This window comes from Haplochromis burtoni, unplaced genomic scaffold (assembly GCF_018398535.1).
Source record: "Haplochromis burtoni strain Fernald_Lab_line unplaced genomic scaffold, NCSU_Asbu1 Contig_422, whole genome shotgun sequence".
NCBI classification, from domain to species: domain Eukaryota; kingdom Metazoa; phylum Chordata; class Actinopteri; order Cichliformes; family Cichlidae; genus Haplochromis; species Haplochromis burtoni.
The window spans coordinates 231,885-251,805 of NW_024582783.1; the positions used below are offsets into that span (position 1 = coordinate 231,885).

Sequence of the window (19,921 nt, forward strand, 5' to 3'; positions counted from 1 at the left end):
CACACACAGACACAGAGCGCGCTCAGATTGTCACTCTGTGAACACAAAGCTCGAGCGGCTCGCTGCAGGCCGAAGGCTTCATGAACTCTACGTTAGTTTCTGAAGTATCTGACGCTTGAACAAAGCTGTGAAAGAAGAAAACCAAAATGCAGCTTCAGAGAGGTCCTGAAAAAAGAGTCAGCAGGTGCAGTTCCTCCTGCACAGGTGTGTTTGTGGGCAGCTGGGATTCCAGTGTTTCAGCTTTTGGAAAAATCAGTAGAGAAATGCGACTTTTCTTCTTCTCGTCACGATGCATCGCGCGTGTCCTCCACATCACAACACGTCCACGGTCCCTTTCAGTTAGAGACCCACCGGTGAAAGAAAGACACTCAGATCCTGTATCAGTGAAAGCTGTGAAAGGTGTTCAGACAGAAAGCTTCACATGTATTTGTTTGGAGTTCAGCGATGTTCTAAATCTGACGATGTAACAACGGCATTTGTGGTTTGAGAGAAGGTCCTTTGAGCTTTCTGAGTCCTGATGACCTCGCGCTTCTGTGGCCATGAAACATCCATCCAAGCAGAGAAAGAGAGGTCGCATGAATCAGCACGAATTAAGCTCTGTCCTACTGGGAAGCACACCTCCACCACCCACACCTCCACCTCCACACCTCCACACCTCCACCACCCACACCTCCACCATTCACACCTCCACCTCCACACCTCCACCACCCACACCTCCACCATCCACACCTCCACATGCAGAACACCAAACCTGAGCTGAAACAAGCCCTAACAAAGGTGTTTTAATGTTTCGACTCACCTGTGGAGGTGGCAGCAGGAGTCCACCATACAAAGCACACACCAGGTTTGAATCTGGCTGACCTCTGCCTTCGAGGTCGCTTCCTGACATGGCATCCGTCAGCAGGTGGGGGCACCAATCATGCCCCCCCCCCGGCTCACACTGGTGAACTCTTTGTTGACTGCAGAGGTGGCTTCAAAGGAAGCTCTTCTTCACCTCTGCAGTCTTGACTTTGCACTCACCACCCACAGCTGGTGGTCTCGGGTGGAGGTGTGAATGGCCAGCATCATATGATACCATCATGGGGTGGCTCGCGGCTCTCCAACGGGAGATCGAGGGACCAGTGTCAGAGGGCTAAATTTGAGCTGCTCACAAAGGAGAAATCAACAATATTCAACATTTGGACACCACGGCGCCAGCTGCTAGGCCCAAGGCTGGAGCCCACCAAAACAACTCCCTGATAACGACTGTGTGATGACTATTCTTCCCGTCCCATGAAGGCCACCTGGGTTGGCTGGCAGACTGTTTACTTAGCCTGATAGAGCGAAGGACACTGTCTCAGCTGAACTATGGACACGCACACACATACACTTACACTGATAGGCACTCACTCATCCCCCCTCCCTTTCCAACGCCTTCGATGCTTGTTTCCTGCGAGGGAACGCGGCGGGCTGTGTGCCGCGCTGGAATGGTAGCGCTGTGCAGGGCGGCTGCTGTGTTCGCTTCGGATTACTCCTCACCCCCCACCCACCCCTGTGGCTTGTCATGTCTTCACAATGTTGTGCTGTGGACATTTATGTGCTTTTTTGTGCAAAGGAGTTTTTTTGTTTCCTGTTCTCATGCTGTCCTACCATGGAAGCACAGCATGAGTAGGGGTCTCTTTTTTCCTCTTGTACTTTCCCCACTTGTAGTGTACATTTCAATGTTTTTCTCTGATTCTACCAATCTCCGACCTGTATCCCCATGTAATGTTTGTGCTATATGTGTAAGGTCGGGGGGGGGGGGCCTGGAGGAATATTTGCTGTTGTTCCAAAGTTACTCCAAACCTGCGAGCTCGCTCCCAATTCAAGGAACAGCAACACTGTTTGCTCTAAAATATCTCTTCTATTAACTTTGAGAGTGAAAGTGGAAAGCAATAAGCACGGTGACATAATCGGGTTTCTCAGCTCGATCCCTCGGATGAATTCAGGAGGTCGCACCTCTTGTTTTATTAAATCAGGACTTATTACACAGGAAATGATTCAGGCAAGCAGCGAAGAGGAAACAAACGCGGGATGTTGGGAATATTTCAGAGAGCACTCACTTTTTCCTGGTGTCGTACCTCCCCGAGGTTCCCGGGCTCTGCGGAGGACACAGAGGAGAAAATGACCAATTTCTATGCAGGATCATGCAGAGCAGTGACACATATTAAAGCACCTCTATTCCACTTCAGCGCCACGTTTCTGCAGAGGAAATCGCATTAATGCGTTCCCCTCTGCAGACGCAGCAGCGTCTCAGCACTGCAGCACTCGTCCACTCTCCCCGCTCACTCTTTTTATTCCACTTTATTCCACAGCGACATCACAGATCTCAGGTGAAACAGAAGCAGGTGCAACTGTGAGAAAGTACCCGCCTCCTCCCTGATCTCCTGCTGTTCTGCATATTTGTCTCACTGACATGTTTAAGATCATCAAACTCAGAGAAAACCAGAGTTTTTTTTAAACGATGATGTCATTCATCGAGGGAAACCATCCACCTGTCTGCTGTCCTCAAACCTACAGCCTGCTGTCTGTGACCACGTCACTGTGGACGAGCTTTGGTCCACTCTTCTTTGCAGACCCATTGGAGGGTTTCCAGCCTGAATAGGTTAAGGTTTCTCGGCCACTTCACAGCCTTCGTTTTGGTCTTCTGAGCCAATCAGAGGTGGGCTTGCTGCTGTGTTTCTGATTATTGTCCTGCTGCATAACCCCAGTGCCCCTGAGCCTCTGTAACTGATGGTTAGACGTTCTCCTTCGGGATTTTTGGGTCAAGCAGCTGCAGACCATCACACCACCACCATGTCTGACTGTGATGGTGGTGCAGATGTAAGAGGACTCAAACACTCCAGGAACTCATCCACAGAAGATTTCCCAAAGAGAATATATGAAAGGACTAACACGGTGCAGAGGATGTGAGGAGGAAACAGACATTTTATTTAAATAGCAAACCACAATGGAGGGAGGGACGAAGAGGAGCTGGCTTCTGTTTCCACTGTAACCGTGTTGATCTGTGTTACACACTCCACCTAACAACAAATAAGCTAAAAATCTTCCAGCCAACATTAAAAAAAGTCTCTAATGTAAAGGTAAGTCTTTTGTGTGATTTGGTGCAATAAATAAATAAATGAATAATCCAAAAAGCAGTTGTATTAATACTGAAACAAGAAAAGGAGCTAAAATATTCCCTCCAAACAAAATGTATGAATTCAAAAAGTCGGCGCCCATCGTCAATCGTTGGACTGACGAATGTCGGTTGGAAACATGTTACGTATCGCCCAGCCTTAAGCAGGAGGCTCCATTCTCATGGTTAGGAGCAGCGAGGTTACCCCACTCAGGACGACAACACCGGTGCATTACTTACCACACCCACCAGAGGTCGTTTCAAACGTTTCTACACGCTTCTACACGCTTCGAAGCCTCCAGGTCGGCATTATTGGTCAGATGATGTCATTAAAATGCTTCACAAGGCTCCAACAGCACAACCGCAAACCAGAGGGCCAGTTCAGGTGAAGCCACAGGCCACGCCCAGGGATGGGAATCGTTAGTCTGCCTATTGATCCTGCTTATTTTTTTTTTTTTTTCAGAATCAGAAACTTTATTGTCATTGTCACGAGAACAACGAAATGAAGAATGGTCCCCGATCATTGCATCATCCCTAGCAATATCAAAATATAATAAAACAATAAAATTCAATAAATAAAATAGATAGAATACTTAAAATACTAATAAGATGTAACAGTAAAACATTCACATACATTCCCACACACATGCTTCAGGCCGTGCATAGATTAACACAAGAGTGGCGTGATGGACATTTTTTTGTAGTATTCAGATGTGTTATTGCAGTTGGATAACAGCTGTGTTTGAGTCTATTAGTCCTTGCTCTGATTGCCCTGTACCGTCTGCCTGAGGGCAACAGTTCGAACAGGGAGTGGCCAGGATGTGAGGTGTCTTTTATGATGTTTTGGGCCTTTTTAAAACAGTGGCGCATTGTGTAGAACTTCCAGTGTGGGGAGAGGGCAGCCAGTGATCTTTTGGGCGGTGTTAATGATCAGCCTATGGAGCTGACTTTCATCTCTAGTGTCAGAGGAAATGGCGACGCAGTCTGGAGCATATAAGCACATTTTTGGTAAAGTTCAAGCTGCATCTAGGACAGAAACACGAGCATTGTGCTGCTAACACTTCGCTTCTTTGCAACCTGCACATACAGCATGCTAACGCTAAGCTAGCCAAGAACCCAGAGTGAGCAGAGCGAATGGCGACCACCGCGGCCGGAGCCTGAACTAAAAAACAGGAACAAGCAGATGATGAGGCAGAATTTTTAAAGCAGAATCACCGTGACGATCGAGTTTCTGTGCTGGTTTTCATGTTTGCTTTGAGTTACTAAGACATAGATCTGAGAGACGTGTGTCCTCATCAGTAGGGATGGGTATCGATAAGATTTTCACGATTCCGATTCCATTTTCGATTCTGTTTAACGATTCGATTCTTTATCGATTCTTTTAAAAAGGAGAACACTAAGGTCGATTAGCTCAGAACTTTGTTTTATATCTTCTCTTTGAACAAGATAGAAATTTAGGAGTAACATGGCCTTACAAACCCAACAGTGAGATCTTAAGAGATCCAGCCTAGCGGCTCTTCAATGGGGTGTCACAGGGTCCCCAGGAAAAAAACATTGTAAATGTAAAATAATAAAATAAATATTCTTCTGTAGCAATAACAAAGTATAACATAAATTATTCTGTAGCAATTACACAAGAATATCCAGTAATGTCCCTGCCTACAATTAAACACATTCACTTACTGAAAATCACTGCTGTGGCAAATGGGTGCAAGCCTTTGACCACAAACTGAGTCACTGCTCGGTGACATTCGTCTATCCTGGCCTGAAAGGAGACGCTACCGGCTAGACTGCAGCGAGAACTGCCAGCATCTGAGCCAGACTCTGTCTGTCTCATCATGGTCACTAAATGCACAGTAATGGCAGGTTTGTAATAAGGCAGATCGCGCTAACATAATATGCACTGTTAGTTGATTATTTACCTGCCGCATTAACGGGAGAGGACGTGCAAACGTTACCGCTGCTGCTGGGTTGAGATTCACGAGAATTAAAAACACGACATTCATTTAAGGTCATCGCGTGTTTTGTGAGCAAATGCTTTTGCATATTCGTAGTGTTTCCTCCCATAAATGAAATATCCACTTTGCAAGTATTGCAAGTTGCCCTGTTGTCATCTGTTCTTGTAAAGTATAATCAAACTTTTGAGCGTTAGGCGCCGTGTTTCCTGCCAGGTAAATGACGCTCTGCAACGTGGTGATGTTATTCGGGGCGACTGGAATCGATAAGAGAATCGTTTGCAAAAATGGCAAACACTTCCAAGGAGTTGAAACAGTGGGAACCGGTTCTCAACAAGACCCGGGTTTCGATACCCATCCCTACTCGTCAGGGAGTCGTGTTGGCGTGGAGCCTCAGGTTTATATTAAATGGTGATTATGAGACAGCGTGTTTGAGCTATATTACAGAGTAACATCAAAGCAACTTCACGAGTACAGCAAATGACCTTTTCTCAGGAGTAATCAAGTAACATACTGCATTACTTTAAAGTTCTGTGTATTCTGTGTAATAGATTACTTTTTTTGAGTAATCACAACAAAGAAGGTAATACCTCAAGCACGCATAAACGTTTGACCCACAGCGTCAGTCATTTCTTTATTGCTGTGTAGCGCATAGCGCCTCTGCAGGACACCAGAGGAACTACAGGTTTTGGTGCTTTCTTATATTCGTGATGTTGTAAAAACTTTTAAACACTCGGTCACGTGTCACGTCGCGTCAGATGCGCTTAGACATGAGCATAAAATAAATCTCAGGTGCTTCTGAGTTGCTGTGTAATCACCGGTGTTGCTAATAAACCTGTTTAAACATCAGCAGTCCCTGCCTGCTCCCCTCTGGGGGAAATAAACAGTGTTTGCTGAGTCTTTCCATGCATGAAGGATGCTGGATGCTGGATGCAGGAGGAGGAGGAGGAGGGGGTCGGTTTGATTCAGGGTGAAAGTATTCAGTTGCCTTGACGACCGGAGAGGACGCTGCGAGGGAAAATTGCTATCTGTACACAGTGCTTCGGCTCTCTGAGACGCTGGAAGGCCTGAAGATGCTCAAACAATGCGGCGCCCGGCGGGGCTCCACCCCCAACACGCTGAAAGTCGTATTTTTCTCTTCAGTTCAGTCAGACCGACGCTCCGTCCTCAGAACTACACAGAACAGCGGTGCAGAACTGTTGGAGAGGGGGTGCTTTTAACAGTGTTTAATGTTCCTGCACTTCTCTGTGCCAGCATGAACCCAACCCCCACCCATCCTCTAAACCCCCACCCATCCTCTAAACCCCCACCTGCAGGAATAAACCTTAAGCCTGGCTGCTCAATATTCACACTAACAGCTGCTTCGTGTTTCGTGAAACCAGCAGCTCTGAGAAAAACCAGCATCTGAAGCTCTTTCAGGTATTTCCTGACAGCGAGTTCACGCCCATGACCGGCTCGGCAGCGGCGTGTCGGGGTAATGGGCGTGACCCGCCCTTCATCGGGTTCAGTGCTGCTCTGAAAGCGTCCATCACTGTCTGTGATTTCTCGGCATGCCTCGTTCCTGCAGAAAGGTGCTCATTACTTCAGACGCTCTTCCTCCGATTCGACGAGGGCATCCTGGAGGCTTTGTTCTCGCCGCCTGTAAGACGAGGTCATCGCTGAGAGTCGCAGGCAGAAGAAAGACTTGCTGAGTGTTTCCTGTGTGATCGCCGAAACAAACCCGAGGTCTGAGCTGACTCCGGCTGTTTCGAGTCAGCTGAAGGACTTTGGCGATGCAGCGGCGAGTGTGACTCTGAAGTCTGAACAAAAGCAGGCCAGCAGCTTCATCTCTTTGTTCCTGTCAGCGTTCGCCACAGACTTCACCGGCCTCTTAGTTTAATTGGTCACCTTCACCTCCTTTTCTCTGAATCGGCCCATTTCCTGTGAGGACTTCCTGTCAGAGGACGGCCTCATTGACACAAAGCTCAGGACACGTGCACCTGCACGATCAATAATCATGGATGACCTAATTAATGTGCAGAGCAGCACAATATGAATACGTTCTTTTTCAGGATCAGATTTCTGAGGAGGTCAGCTGTGTCGTTACAAGCATCAGCACGGTTTAGCAGAGCCTCTCAAAGTCGGCCTCTGATTGGCTGGGGTAGAGTGATGGAGTCCCTGTGGAAAGGTGAAGAAAGGTTCCTGTCCAGGTGTGTGCCTTTAAAGCCCTTCAGATCCTGGCAGAGGTGCTCAGAGAACAAAGAGGCGGAGGGTCTCAGACCTCGAGCCTTCATCACTTCCTCCTTCACTCTGCTGGTATTTCTCTGAATGTCAACACGCCCAGCCGGCCCGTCTTTGTTCACGCTTTAATGTCACAGGAAGTTGTAGCGCAAAGAGGTGGGGGTGAGGGACGCAGCCCAGACTTTACTTTCAATTAATGCCGCCGGCTCTGACCTTTTTGCTGGTGTTCACTTATAATTTTACCTTCTTTTGTTTTTCTCTGTCTGTGAAAGCAGAGTCCGTCTTCCTGTTCAGCTCAGTGCGTCAGAAACATGAAGCTTCACGGAGACCGGACCGTTTAAAAACACTCAAATCTTCTGTGTTTGTGTTAAAGACAAAACGTTGTGCTAAACTTTCATGTAACACCAGTTTCAACCACAAGATGGAGCAGCGCTTTAATTGCCACACTTTCTTTTTCATAGTGGCGACATGAAAATAAAAGGTTAAGGTTATGCAGCTGCTCTCTCTGCCTGCAGAGGGCGTGTTTCAGGAGTTTCTAACGTCCACCAGGGGGCAGCAGTCAGCCTGCATTATTAGCAGTGGAGTGGATGACATCATGAAGGCTATCTTTTAGCTGCAGTCTGGTTTTTTGCTGCGAGGATGGAAACAGCCTTAAAAACAGCTGAGTCTGCTTCTTGGAGAGTTTGACTTCAGCAGACAAAAAGAGCTGCTGGCATCTGTCACTGATAACGCTCACATGCTTTTATCTTTACAGTACTTTATCAGCTGTGGGGCCTATTCTACCTCACTATGAGTGTAAGCGCAGGAGGAGAGCCTCTCTGGGCTGATGCTGAACATCTGTATCGATACCCAGCTCGATCTGCAGTGATCAGACCTGAAGGGACCTCACTGACTCAGCCTGCCTGTTAAGCGTCACCGCTAATTTGAACTAACCTCCTGTTCTCCTGTACGCTCGCCACGCGGCGGGTGGACGGCGCTGACTGCAGACGGCCGAGCCCCTCCCGCTCCTGCTTCTCTTCTCTAATGTGAACAAGGCTTTCTGTGTAGCCGGCCTGTTGGCCTCTCCTCGGGCTAATTAGCCCTCCAATGCCGGCATTCATGGCCGGGCGGGGAGCCCGCAGACGGGGGAGGCTGAGCCCCCCCTCCTGGCAGGGCCCACCCGCTGGGTGACTGACAGGCTGACTGCCGTGGTCACAGATGTCATGCAGCACGGCGGTCCGGCTCTCAGGTGAGATTCAGCCGCAAGCTGCTGCTCACAGAGAGGCGGCGCCATCAGACCCCACATTAAACTTTATGAGCTCCACCACAGCCAGTGTGAAGAAAGAGTTCAGCAGCGTGAGCTGTGAGGTCATTGATCCAAAGTTAGTGAACAATCATCAAAACTATCTACCACCACCAGCACGACCTCCCACTGCGCGCTGCCTGCACGCTGTCCCACTCCCAGCAAACAGTGAGGAACGTGTCATGAAGACCACTTTTACTTTAATGTTGTGACATGTTCTGTGTCCAACACGAGACACGGATGCCACAGCGAGCAGTGAGGCCTCTCAGGACGACCTTTGACCTCTTCCAACCTGATTTTTTATGCTTGAAATGTAATTCCACAACACTAATGTAACTACACTATTGTACTTCATCACACTGTGTAACATGACCTGAATGGATTTATTACACATATAGCAGATACTAACACACTGCAACGTAATTAAAATAATTATACTTGAATATTTTAATAAATATGTAATTTTTTCAGTATGTTAGTAATTATTAAACTTTATACTTAAAAGTATTTATAACTGTAACTACGCTATATTTAAAAAATACCTATTTATTACATTTTTAATTAAACTACATTTGATCATATTACATTATAATACATGTTGTTTATAGTGTTAATTACACCGGTGTACGTCAGTCACGATGTAACCACACAGCAACATTTATGTTTACACTTTGTTACAATGTAAAGGTGCAAAGTTTAAAGGTACAAGTGAATGAATAACTACACTGTAATTAAACTGTTATTAATTAATGTATTTAGACTGTAAACAATTGCAGAATCCTTTTCTTCTTCTTCTAGCTGCTTCCTTTAGGGGGCGCCACACTGGACCATCTGCTCCACCTCCTCCTGTCCCAGCAGCCCTCTGCACGTCCTTCACTACATCCATGAACCTCTGAGGTTTTCCACAAAAGTAAATCTTTAAACGTGTGAACCGTCTCGCCACAGAGCGCCACCGAGGTGATGTCATGAGCTCAATCAGCTGATCAGCAGAAAACTGCTGGGGGATTTCCATGATGCACTGGGTGCTTCTTCTTCACTTCCTATGTGTTAATAGACCTCTCTGCATTGAATCATATCTGTTATTAACCTCTGTCTCTCTTCCACAGCATGTCTTTATCCTGTCTTCCTTCTCTCACCCCAACCAATCACAGCAGATGGCCCCGCCCCTCCCTGAGCCTGGTTCTGCGGAGGTTTCTTCCTGTTAAAAGGGAGTTTTTCCTTCCCACTGTCACCAAAGTGCTGCTCATAGGGGGTCATATGATTGTTGTTGTATGTATTGTAGGTTCGACCTTACAGACTAAAGCACTTCGAGGCGACTGCTGTTTGATTTGGTTTATAAATAATTTAAATTTCTTCTTCTTATGTTTGAAGTCGAAGCGTCACAGAGCCAAGGTCTGATCGACTTTAATGTTTTGGGTCATGCCTGACGACTGCAGAGCATTTCTCTGGACCCTCATCATCATCAAACCCTCATCCCTGAACGATTACCGGCCAGTTGCACTGACCTCGGTAGTAATGAAGGTGTTTGAGAGGCTGCTGAAGAACATCATCTCCTCCTCCATCCCAGACACCACAGATCCGCTGCAGTTCGCCTACAGATCCAACAGATCCACAGAGGATGCCATCGCCCACGTCCTACACACCACTCTCAGCCACGTGGACAAGAAACAGGGTAACTATGTGCGAATGCTGTTTGTTGATTACAGTTCAGCGTTTAACACAATAGTGCCCTGCAGACTGTTCACAAAGCTGAGGGATCTGGGACTTAACAGCCGTCTGTGTGCATGGGTGTTGGACTTCCTCACTGGCAGAACTCAGGTGGTGAGGGTGGGCAGGTGCTTCTCCAACAGCATCACCATCAACACAGGAGCACCTCAGGGATGTGTCCTCTCGCCACTGCTCTACTCCCTCTACACTTCAGACTGTGTGGCCACCCATGGCTCCAACACCATTGTGAAGTTTGCTGACGACACAGTGGTGTTGGGTGCCATCTCCAACAACGATGAGGCGGCCTACATGGATGAAGTGAAGAATCTGGCATCGTGGTGCCAGGACAACCACCTCCAGCTGAACGTCAGCAAGACCAAGGAGCTGGTGGTGGACTTCAGAAGGGGTCAGCACAGAGACTACAAGCCCATTATCATCAATGGAGCTCCAGTGGAGAGGGTGCAGTCCTTCAAGTATCTTGGTGTCCACATCTCCTCAGACCTGACATGGGCTGCCCACATTCAGGTCCAGACCAAAAAGGCTAGGCAGCGCCTGTATCACCTACGACAACTGAGGAAGTTCAGGGTCTCTCCAAAGATCCTCAGGATTTCTATACAGGCGCTGTGGAGAGCATCCTCACACAGAACATGACATCGTGGTTCGGGAACAGCTGTGTGAAGGACCAAAAAGCTCTCCAGAGAGTGATCCGTACAGCAGAACGCTGCTGCAGGATTGCTCTCCCCCCGCTTCAGGACACCTACACCAGGAGATGCCGGACTAGAGCAGCGCAGATACTGAAGGACCCGTCCCATCCTGGCAACAAACTGTTCCAACTTCTGCAATCTGGTAGAAGGTTCCGCATCTTCCGGGCAAGGACAGAGAGACTCAAGAGGAGCTTCTATCCCCAAGCCATCCGTGCCCTAAACACACACACCCGCCCTCTCACATCATCTATAATTGACTGAGACAGGACTCTTCCAGACACTAAACCAAGGCACAATGTACATTTCAATTCCTTTAATTTTAAATATGTTTATATTGTCTATCCTGTAAAATAGTCAATGGTAAATGGCCTGTATTTATATAGCGCTTTACTAGTCCCTAAGGACCCCAAAGCGCTTTACATATCCAGTCATCCACCCATTCACACACTGGTGATGGCAAGCTACATTGTAGCCACAGCCACCCTGGGGCGCACTGACAGAGGCGAGGCTGCCGGACACTGGCGCCACCGGGCCCTCTGACCACCACCAGTAGGCAACGGGTGAAGTATCTTGCCCAAGGACACAACGACCGAGACTGTCCAAGCCGGGGCTCGAACCGGCAACCTTCCGATTACAAGGCGAACTCCCAACTCTTGAGCCACGATCGCCCCAAAATAGTCAGATGTCTATTCATATTAATGTACAGAATTCACCTGCTTGCTGCTACTACTGCACATTCACCCAATGTATATACTATATATATATATATATAATGTTCTTCCTCTACCCCCCCCAATTTTTGCACATGTCGAGGAGCGTGTCAGGCTACATTTCACTGTGTGTTATACTTGTATAACTATGCATGTGACAAATAAAGAACCTTGACCTTGACCACAGGTGTACACGTACTGGGAGGTGTACTGGGGGATGTGGTTACATTAATGGTGAGGAGTGAAGCTGTGGTTTGCGCGCAGCCTCAGCATGCAGCGGGTTAATGCGGCGCTGTCATGAGGGGAAGGCAGCACTCCAGCGCTCCGCAGCCTGTTTGTTTAAGGATCAGCAGTAATAAGACGTCAGGCTGAATTTATGGAGCTAAGATTTTGCGGTAGGTGATTCATGGAGGATTTGGAGCGGAGCAGCAGCTGATATGATTAGTCCCGCGGGAGCACGGACGCTCAATACAGCACTGTGTGAGTGTTTGTGTACAAAGACGCCGAGCGGGCCACAGAAAAATGTCAGAGTAAACAGGAGGCGTGCACAGAGCCCGCCTGTGTGCACACCTCAGCCCACATCACCCCATCGCGGAGTCGAGGATGCCGAACGCGCTGCTGCTGACTGAACGTGTCACACAAATAAAAGTCCTGCAAACACTTTAATGAAGTTACTGTTCCCTAAAAGTTCCCTACAGTGGGGCAAAAGCACCAACCCTCTGCTGATTGGCTGTTTAAACATGGCGGTTGCTCACTCAAAACAATCAGATAAATGAATCCATACACAGGAAATCTCTCCGCGAATGAGGGTCGTCCATCACTGTTTTACCTTGGATCAGCTGACCACAGCCTGCTGCGTGCAGCGACCAGCAGATGCTGCTCCAATCCGCCGCTCTTTATCGCAAAACATCCACCAGTTCAATCATTTGTGTCATTTATTCAGTTTCACAGGTAACAAATAATGAGTTTTTAAAAAGTAACTCACAGCTGAAGGATCACCAAACCCCACCGAGCTCGCCCGACATCATCACGATTGTTCGGTGACAGTAAACGGGGCTGTTTGCTGTGACATCATCCCCACTGTTTAACATAACCAAGAAGAAAAACCGAGGCACAGCGAGTACCTTAAACCTGTGCTCCCTCTAACGCCCAGCAGGGGGCGACTCCTCTGAAGTCTGTGAGGAAACGAGCCAGCTGAACTGTTTCCTGATGATGTTCATGTTAGAGTCATGAAGGAGCAGGAAGCAGGGGGAGGAGTTTAGAGCAGGCAGGTGTTCATTAACTGGTTTGAGGGGCGGGGACCTGGAATGAGAGTCGCTTCCTGCAGCAGCTGCAGTCACATTAAACAGGCCCAGCGGATGAGGAGGGCGCCCCCTGCTGGTGCTCAGGAGGAGAGGCCTGTTACTACTGATGGTTAAAACAGAACGTGACATGAAGCTCACACAGAGGCAGGAAACACGGATGTATGGAAGCTCATCGCAGCCCGTGATGAGTTTGTGTTACATGAGAACTCAGTTATTTAAATTTTGAGTCAAATTATTCTATTTTAATGTTAATAATTATACATTTTTATCAAAACTGGGACTAAAACAAAACCAACTGAAATTAATTTTTCAATGTTTTTATAAATTAAGAATTTCAACTTGATTTTTAAATAATCATTTTGACTTTTTTAGTTTGTGCTTTCTAAAATTTTGCCTTTTAGTCTTTTTTTACCTGAAACTCTGATTTAATGTCAGAATCTTTGATTTTCTCTCGAAAATGTTCTAAGTTTTAAAGTAACGCGGTGTTCCTGTATAAGCCGCTGAGCCGGGACAAACAGACTTCGGTGTGACATCACAGCGTCGCGCTGTCGGGCTCACGATTCCCAGAAAGCTGCCGTTTAACGGCTGAACGCAGGAGCGGGATGTGTTTATGGTGCAGGTGGAGGTGGGGAGGCGTCCCCGCCCCGCGCGCAAACAAAGGCGCCGTTTCCCCGGGTTTATGACGGGAGCGCTGCTGAGTCACCGGGATGTTTCTGTGCCGTCAGCCGGACGCTGGCGTTGCCTGGAGATCATTTACAGTCACGACGGAGCGGACGGAGGAGGAACCGCCAGCTGCTCCGCTCACAGCGAGACATCGCTCCGTCAGTCAGAGTTATCACTAATCTGGCTGCTGATTGGACAAAAACACGAAACAGTTTGTTGGCTGAGAGAGAAAAAGAGAGAGCGAGCGGAGACGAATGCAGGACAGCGTTTCAGCGACGGAGTAACAAACCTCGTCAGCTGAAGCTCAAACACGAGGACGGCTTTATGTTTCTGCCTTTAAGGCTGTTTAGGCCACACTGAGGTGACGAAACCGACCTAACATCAGAATTAGTCCTGAGATTAAAGAAAAGCTCAAAATGATCTATCAATGGATCCATCCCCAGCGCAGCTCCCAGAGCGAGTCTGGACGCTCACGCTGATGATGGTGACGATGATGGAGGCGGATCCTTTTCCTCCTGTTTCCTGATGTGTGTTTCATGATGTTTCTCCTGCAGTTCCTCTAACGCCCACCAGAGGCTCCAGAGTGCGAAGCATCGCTGCTATGTCCAGGAAATAGACTGGTCCTGTGTTTCACGTTTTCTCTCCTCGTCTTTCGTCTTCGCATCATAAACTCATCCTGACTGAACGATCCTGACGTCAGTATCGATCGCACACCTGCTCGGGCGGATCGGCATGTCCTCCGTCATCGATGCAACAATGACCCACTCCTCTAAAGCCCGCCCAGTCTTTTACAAAGCAACCAATCCATCTTCCTCTTTCCTGTGACATCACAGCAGCGGTGGGAAGATCCGCTCCCTCCCACCGTCTGACTAATTAGAGCTGCTGGAGGTGACCAAAACAGATGCCATAGCCACGCTCGTGACCTCTGACCTACATCGAGGTGGACTCAGTGGGCGGGGACAGCGAAGCGTCACGGTATTTCTCACTGCTGGCAAAAGTTTCCCTGTTGAAGCTGCGTCAAACGTGAGGCACGCTGACTCACCGCGGCACGAGGCTGGTCGAGGCGGCGCCGCTGAGAGTCTGACACACAACAAAAACACACAAACGCTCTGAGCACAGCGGCGACCACGAGAGCAGCTACAAAGATAAAAGCTGTTCATCGGGAAACAGTCAGCTGTGTTTCCCACAAACAGCACCTGGGAGAAGGTGTGAAAGCACTTCCTGTCCTGTTCTGATGATGGAAGCTGGGGTCAGAGGTCAGCTTTAGTAAACGTAATCAGATAAGAGGAAATCCAGACTTACGTGGATGCTGCGGAGTTTCTTCCGGCCTCTCTCCAGCCGGCTTAGCAGCCTCAGGTGTCGCTGCTCGCCGCCCACCGGCTGCAGCAGACGGTCGTCCACCGAAATCGTCTTTCTCAGCAGCGCCCGGTCTGTGGCCCACGGCAGGGAAACTCGGGCCGCCTCCCCCAGGGGAAGACTCCTCGCACCTGCTCCTCCTCCTCCACTCCTCCTCGACCCCGGGGACGGATCAGGTGACCAGAAGTCCCGCTGAACAGAGCCTGCAGAGAAACCAGAGCCCTGCTGCGTCATGGGGGCGGCGTCATGTTCCCACTCACCCACAGTGTGTGTGTGTGTGAGAGTGGGTCAGGTGTAAGCTGACCACCTGAGCTGCTGCATTAAAACTACATGAGGAGGCCGAGGACGTCGGCAGCTTGTGGCTCACATTCAAATCTCCACGTCAACCTTTTTAACCAGAAACAAAACGGCGCTCACTGAGCACGTGCAGATCCACAGCTGCGTGTCCACACAGCTGCACACACACGTCGTTATGAGAACATGGATAATTTCATCAGCAGCCGTTCACACACTCAAACTTTATAATCAACATCTGGCTGAACATCAGCTCGAGAGAAAAGAGGAGGAGGTGGGTGACAAGGCGGCTTGCAGCACAGACCAAAGCTGACACCGCTACGTGCCCACTTTCATTTTCTCAGATGTAAACTCTCCGTGGAGCTTTGTTACATCACTTCCTGTGAAACGTTACAGCTAACTAAGTGAAACGTGAAACATGACTGGTATTATCCAGGTTACTTTTTACCTGAAGTTGATTTCTTTGAATAAATAAATCTGACTTTATGTATTTCAGCTGCAGTTTACTCTGAGTTATTGCTTTGTGTTTCCTGGTGCTCAAAAACACGACCGCAGACGGAGGGGCGCGTGTTTGAGGACATCGTGCTCCAGCCTGTTTGCTTCCACAGGTGCGTGTGATGAAACGTGAGCCTCGCTGTGGGCCGTGTTCCTGAGGGTCAGGTTAACGCTGGAGGTAAGGCACCAAACCAGGCAGCACGATAAATGTTTGATGAGGAGGAAATCCATTCAGCGAGCGCTCACAGACGAACACCGAGTGCAGCCAATCGATTTCATTCACCAGGAGAGGTTTGAATCCGCCTGGTTCATGAACGGGAGGAAGGTTTGAAGGCTCATTCTGCGTCCTCGGCTCTGTGTCATCGCCATGCCACCACGCCAAGACGCCCTCCTGACCACAAACTCACTGTGGGCGCAGGACATCAGACGAACAACAACAACGAAGCGAACTGGCCCTGCGAGCGCCACACAGAAAGTCCCACAAACCATCAAACAATGAAGGCAACATGCGCTGGTCACAGTGATGGCGAGTGGCCACCAAAGGCCATCCCTCTCGCCATGCACCGCCTCACAGGGTGCTCGCTGCTGCTCTGTGTGAGGAGGCCAAACACAGAGCGGTCACCTGCTCCTTCATCATGACTGTGTGACTGTAGAACAGCTTCACCATCTTCCACCATCCAGGAAGTAAACTCTCCTTATAAGGAAGAATGTGGGCGTGGCAGCCAGCACGCAGGTGTGTGGATGATCCTGAAGACAGGAAACATGAAAGCACAGCGCTCACGACACGCTTTGAATCATTTATGAATAAAGTCTGTGTGAAGCTCAGCTGATCAGCACAGGTGCCCTTCCTCACTCAGCTGGAGTCACAGCTCCCTCTGCTGGACACACAGCACACCTACACCCAGACACAGACTGCAGGAAGTCAGAGAGAGAGCAAAGTGAGACACTCACTCCAACTTCCTGTTGAAGTTTGCTTCCCAGAGTCAGTAACACGAGCCGCTCCTGCTTGTGTCATCTTTTAATGTTTACAGCGGCCACGAGCTGCTGTCGCTCTTTCTGTGCGGGTCTTAATAAAGATTGATTTTGACCATGAGGAGACAATCGGTGTTTTCACTTCCTCTTATGTGTCTCAGGTGTGCTGAAGGACGGGAAAGCTCTGCAGCATCCTCAGCTTCCTGTTTCAGGATGGAGGCTCTGAGGATCCTGTTCTGTCATTTCTGCTTCAAATCAAAGATTTTTTGCTGGAAAACTTTTGTCTCAAACATTTGTTGGTGTTGCATTTTTTCTCTGAACATCTTATTTTGAAGGTTCCTTCACTGAGGTCACCTGGGAGTTTCAGGGTTTACCTGATTTTAAGAAGCAGCTGGTCTGCTCACTGAGCCTCTGGGGGGCGCTGTAAACAGGATATCAGGATAAAGGATAACCAGCTCAGGACTTCCTGTTTGTGAAGCAGGTCGGTGTAAAAAAGCCAGTAACCTTTGCCCTTTATTTTTTTATTATTTATTAACCTTTATTTTACCAGGAAAAGTCCCATTGAGATTAAAAACCTCTTTTTCAAGGGAGTCCTGGCCAAGAGGCGACAACATGTTAAAATTACAAAGTTACATACATAAAAGATGAACACCTAAGAACAGGAGATGGGGCGGAGTCCTAAAGCACAGCTGTGGTGTCACTGATGGTAAAACTGGTTCAGAGATTTAGCCCCGCCCCTTCGTGGACCGCTGTGAAACTCTAACGAACCACCTCCACCTCAGGCTTTATCTCTGCATCAGCTCATTAACTCCACCCAGAACCAGCAGCAGCTACACCACCTCGGACACCATGTTTATCTCACACTGAGGTTTTTATCCAAACGAGGCGCCGCAGCCTGGGCGGGTGTGGAATAACTGAGTGCGAGGAATCAGCAGGACAGATCAGAAAAGACGGAAAACCTGCGACGTGAAGCCGAGAAGCAGCTTAACCCTGCGGTCTGAGGAAAGCGCGCCAGAGATCAAACACCTGATGGATGCTGTGCCGTAATCTGCTCAACAGGAAGCTCGTTATCATTCTCCAGAAGGGTGGAGCTAAAGAGAGCAGAGCGACACACAGGAAGTGGAGACCGGTAAACAAAACCGCCGCTCGGAGCCATTAGAGACATTCCTGACTCGACGGCACGCCCACAGCTCCACTCCAACCCCACGTCCAGTCTGCCGGCAGCTACAACCTCCACCCACGACAGACCTGTCTCTGTGGGTGTGGGAGAAACAAGACACAGACTCCTGATGTGGCTGCTCGACGATGACCACAGGGCAGAGGGGCTCAGCCTCCGTCAGCCTCCGTCAGCGCCAACACAGACGTCTCACTGCTGATTTCACCCATAAACAACTTCCTGTTTGACTCACTGTTTACATACTTGGCTCATTTTCTTCTTCGTGTACTTTTTTAGTCTCGATTTTGTATTAAAGTCGAGTTTTTCCCCTCGATGTTTATTAACACATCTGCACTTCCTCATTTTCTTATTACTTCTCACTTCCTGTTTTATTTTGGTAGTCATTTGTGTCGTGATGTGTTTACTTCCCCCGTCTCGTCCTCACTGGCTGGTCTCACCTGTTTGTTGTTACCCAGGTGTTTCAGCCCTGTTGAGCTGCCTGCATTTAGCTACTTTATATTTTGGCCAATTAAAAGCTTCTGGGGTTGGCGATGCCATAAAGCACGTCCACACAGGAAGTGACGGACAGCGATGCCGCGACCAGAGACCCACTCCTTCTTTCAGCCTCCTCCTATCCCAGCATCCTCCTCTGAGCTCTTCCTCTCCTCCTCCTGCCTGGTGGCTCCACCTTCATCCTCCACCCCCTCCTTCTGTGCACATGAGCTGCCCCTCTGATGGACTCGTTTCTGATCTCGTCCCAAACGCTACCTGATCAATCTCTTCTCAGCTTTAAATGTTAAAGCATACTGCTGATTAGAACGTTACCTAGGCAACCGAGCGAGCGATGCTTCAGTTTAATGTCCTCTTAGAAAGTCAAACGAGTCAGATCTGACCTTTGACCTAATCTCACTGTCTGTGTCCATGTAGATGTTCAGAGGAGCTTGTTTACGCCAGGCAGGAATGAGTTTCTCACACACACACACACTGGCTGTTGTTACCTGAAGAGGTCCAGTGGAGTCCTCCAGGACTGGCAGCGAGACGCCGCCGCTTCCTGATGCTGACGCCACTGTGGGAGGCGGAGTCTCCTGCGTGAGTGCCATAGCTGGACCGTGAAGCGGCAGCAGCGGGAGGAGGTGCAGGGGTGGAGGAGAGGATGGGGAGGAGGGGTGTGGACAGACAGGTCGCCTCCTTCGTCAGAGTGGGCGTGAGGAAGGCGGAGTCCCTTTCTGACGACCTGCAGGGATCCGAGGAGAGAAAAGTCAGCACAAAATAAACACGACACGGAGAACTCCTCCTCTAGCTGTTGAAGCAACTGGAAACACTTCATTCAGGAATACTGTGACGAAATGTCCTGTTTTCATCAACACTTTGGGAATAAAGTATCCACACGGCATCCCTGCCACACCAACGCTGCAAATCGTGTAAAAACCTGGAAGAAGTTTAATGTATTTCCCATTAGACGAACACCGGAACATGCCGGTGTTAGTCAGAGCACCGCACTGAGCTCTGGTCACATCAGAAATCCAGCTTCCCTGCAGGGATCAGGGAGCAGTGCGAGCAGACTGCGAGAGCTTCAAATACAAATCGTTTGAGCGCTGAACGCGACCCTGAGACGTGCGGGACGGACAGGTAACCACCACAAACCAGCTGGTACCTGTCCTCGGAGACAGCAGCTGCACCGTGATGCTCGGATCAGATGCCGTCCCTTCTTCTTCCTCCGCAGGAAAAGATCTAGCATCTGAGCCCAGCTCAGCATCCGAGGACACGCGCTTCAGCAGATCGCTGCAGAGCACTGCGCCCTTCACCGGACGGCCACAGCCGGAAACAGCGCTGAAGGAAAAGCTCCTGTCAGGTGTTCAAATTCAAATTCAAATTCAAATTCAAATTTTATTTGTCACGTACACAGTCATACACAGTACGATATGTAGTGAAATGCTTGGACAACTGCTCGTGACCTAAAGAAAACA

At 48.9% G+C, this 19,921-nt stretch overlaps 1 protein-coding gene across 5 annotated transcripts in view; it reads right to left on the bottom strand.

The window, feature by feature from the left end:
• Positions 1 to 19,921, bottom strand: part of ankfn1 (ankyrin repeat and fibronectin type III domain containing 1) — a 114,612-nt gene that overhangs the window by 86,335 nt on the left and 8,356 nt on the right. For 4 of the 5 annotated variants that reach the window (XM_014340893.2, XM_014340892.2, XM_014340894.2 and 1 more), the window contains 3 exons: positions 18,953 to 19,188; positions 14,984 to 15,240; positions 2,082 to 2,119 (listed from right to left, as the gene is read on the bottom strand). In XM_014340893.2, the coding sequence (XP_014196379.1) occupies positions 2,082 to 2,119; positions 14,984 to 15,240; positions 18,953 to 19,188 (531 nt within the window). Of the gene's footprint in view, positions 1 to 2,081; positions 2,120 to 14,983; positions 15,241 to 18,952; positions 19,189 to 19,921 lie in introns of those variants that run through there. The other variant, XM_042213151.1, reaches the window with a different exon arrangement.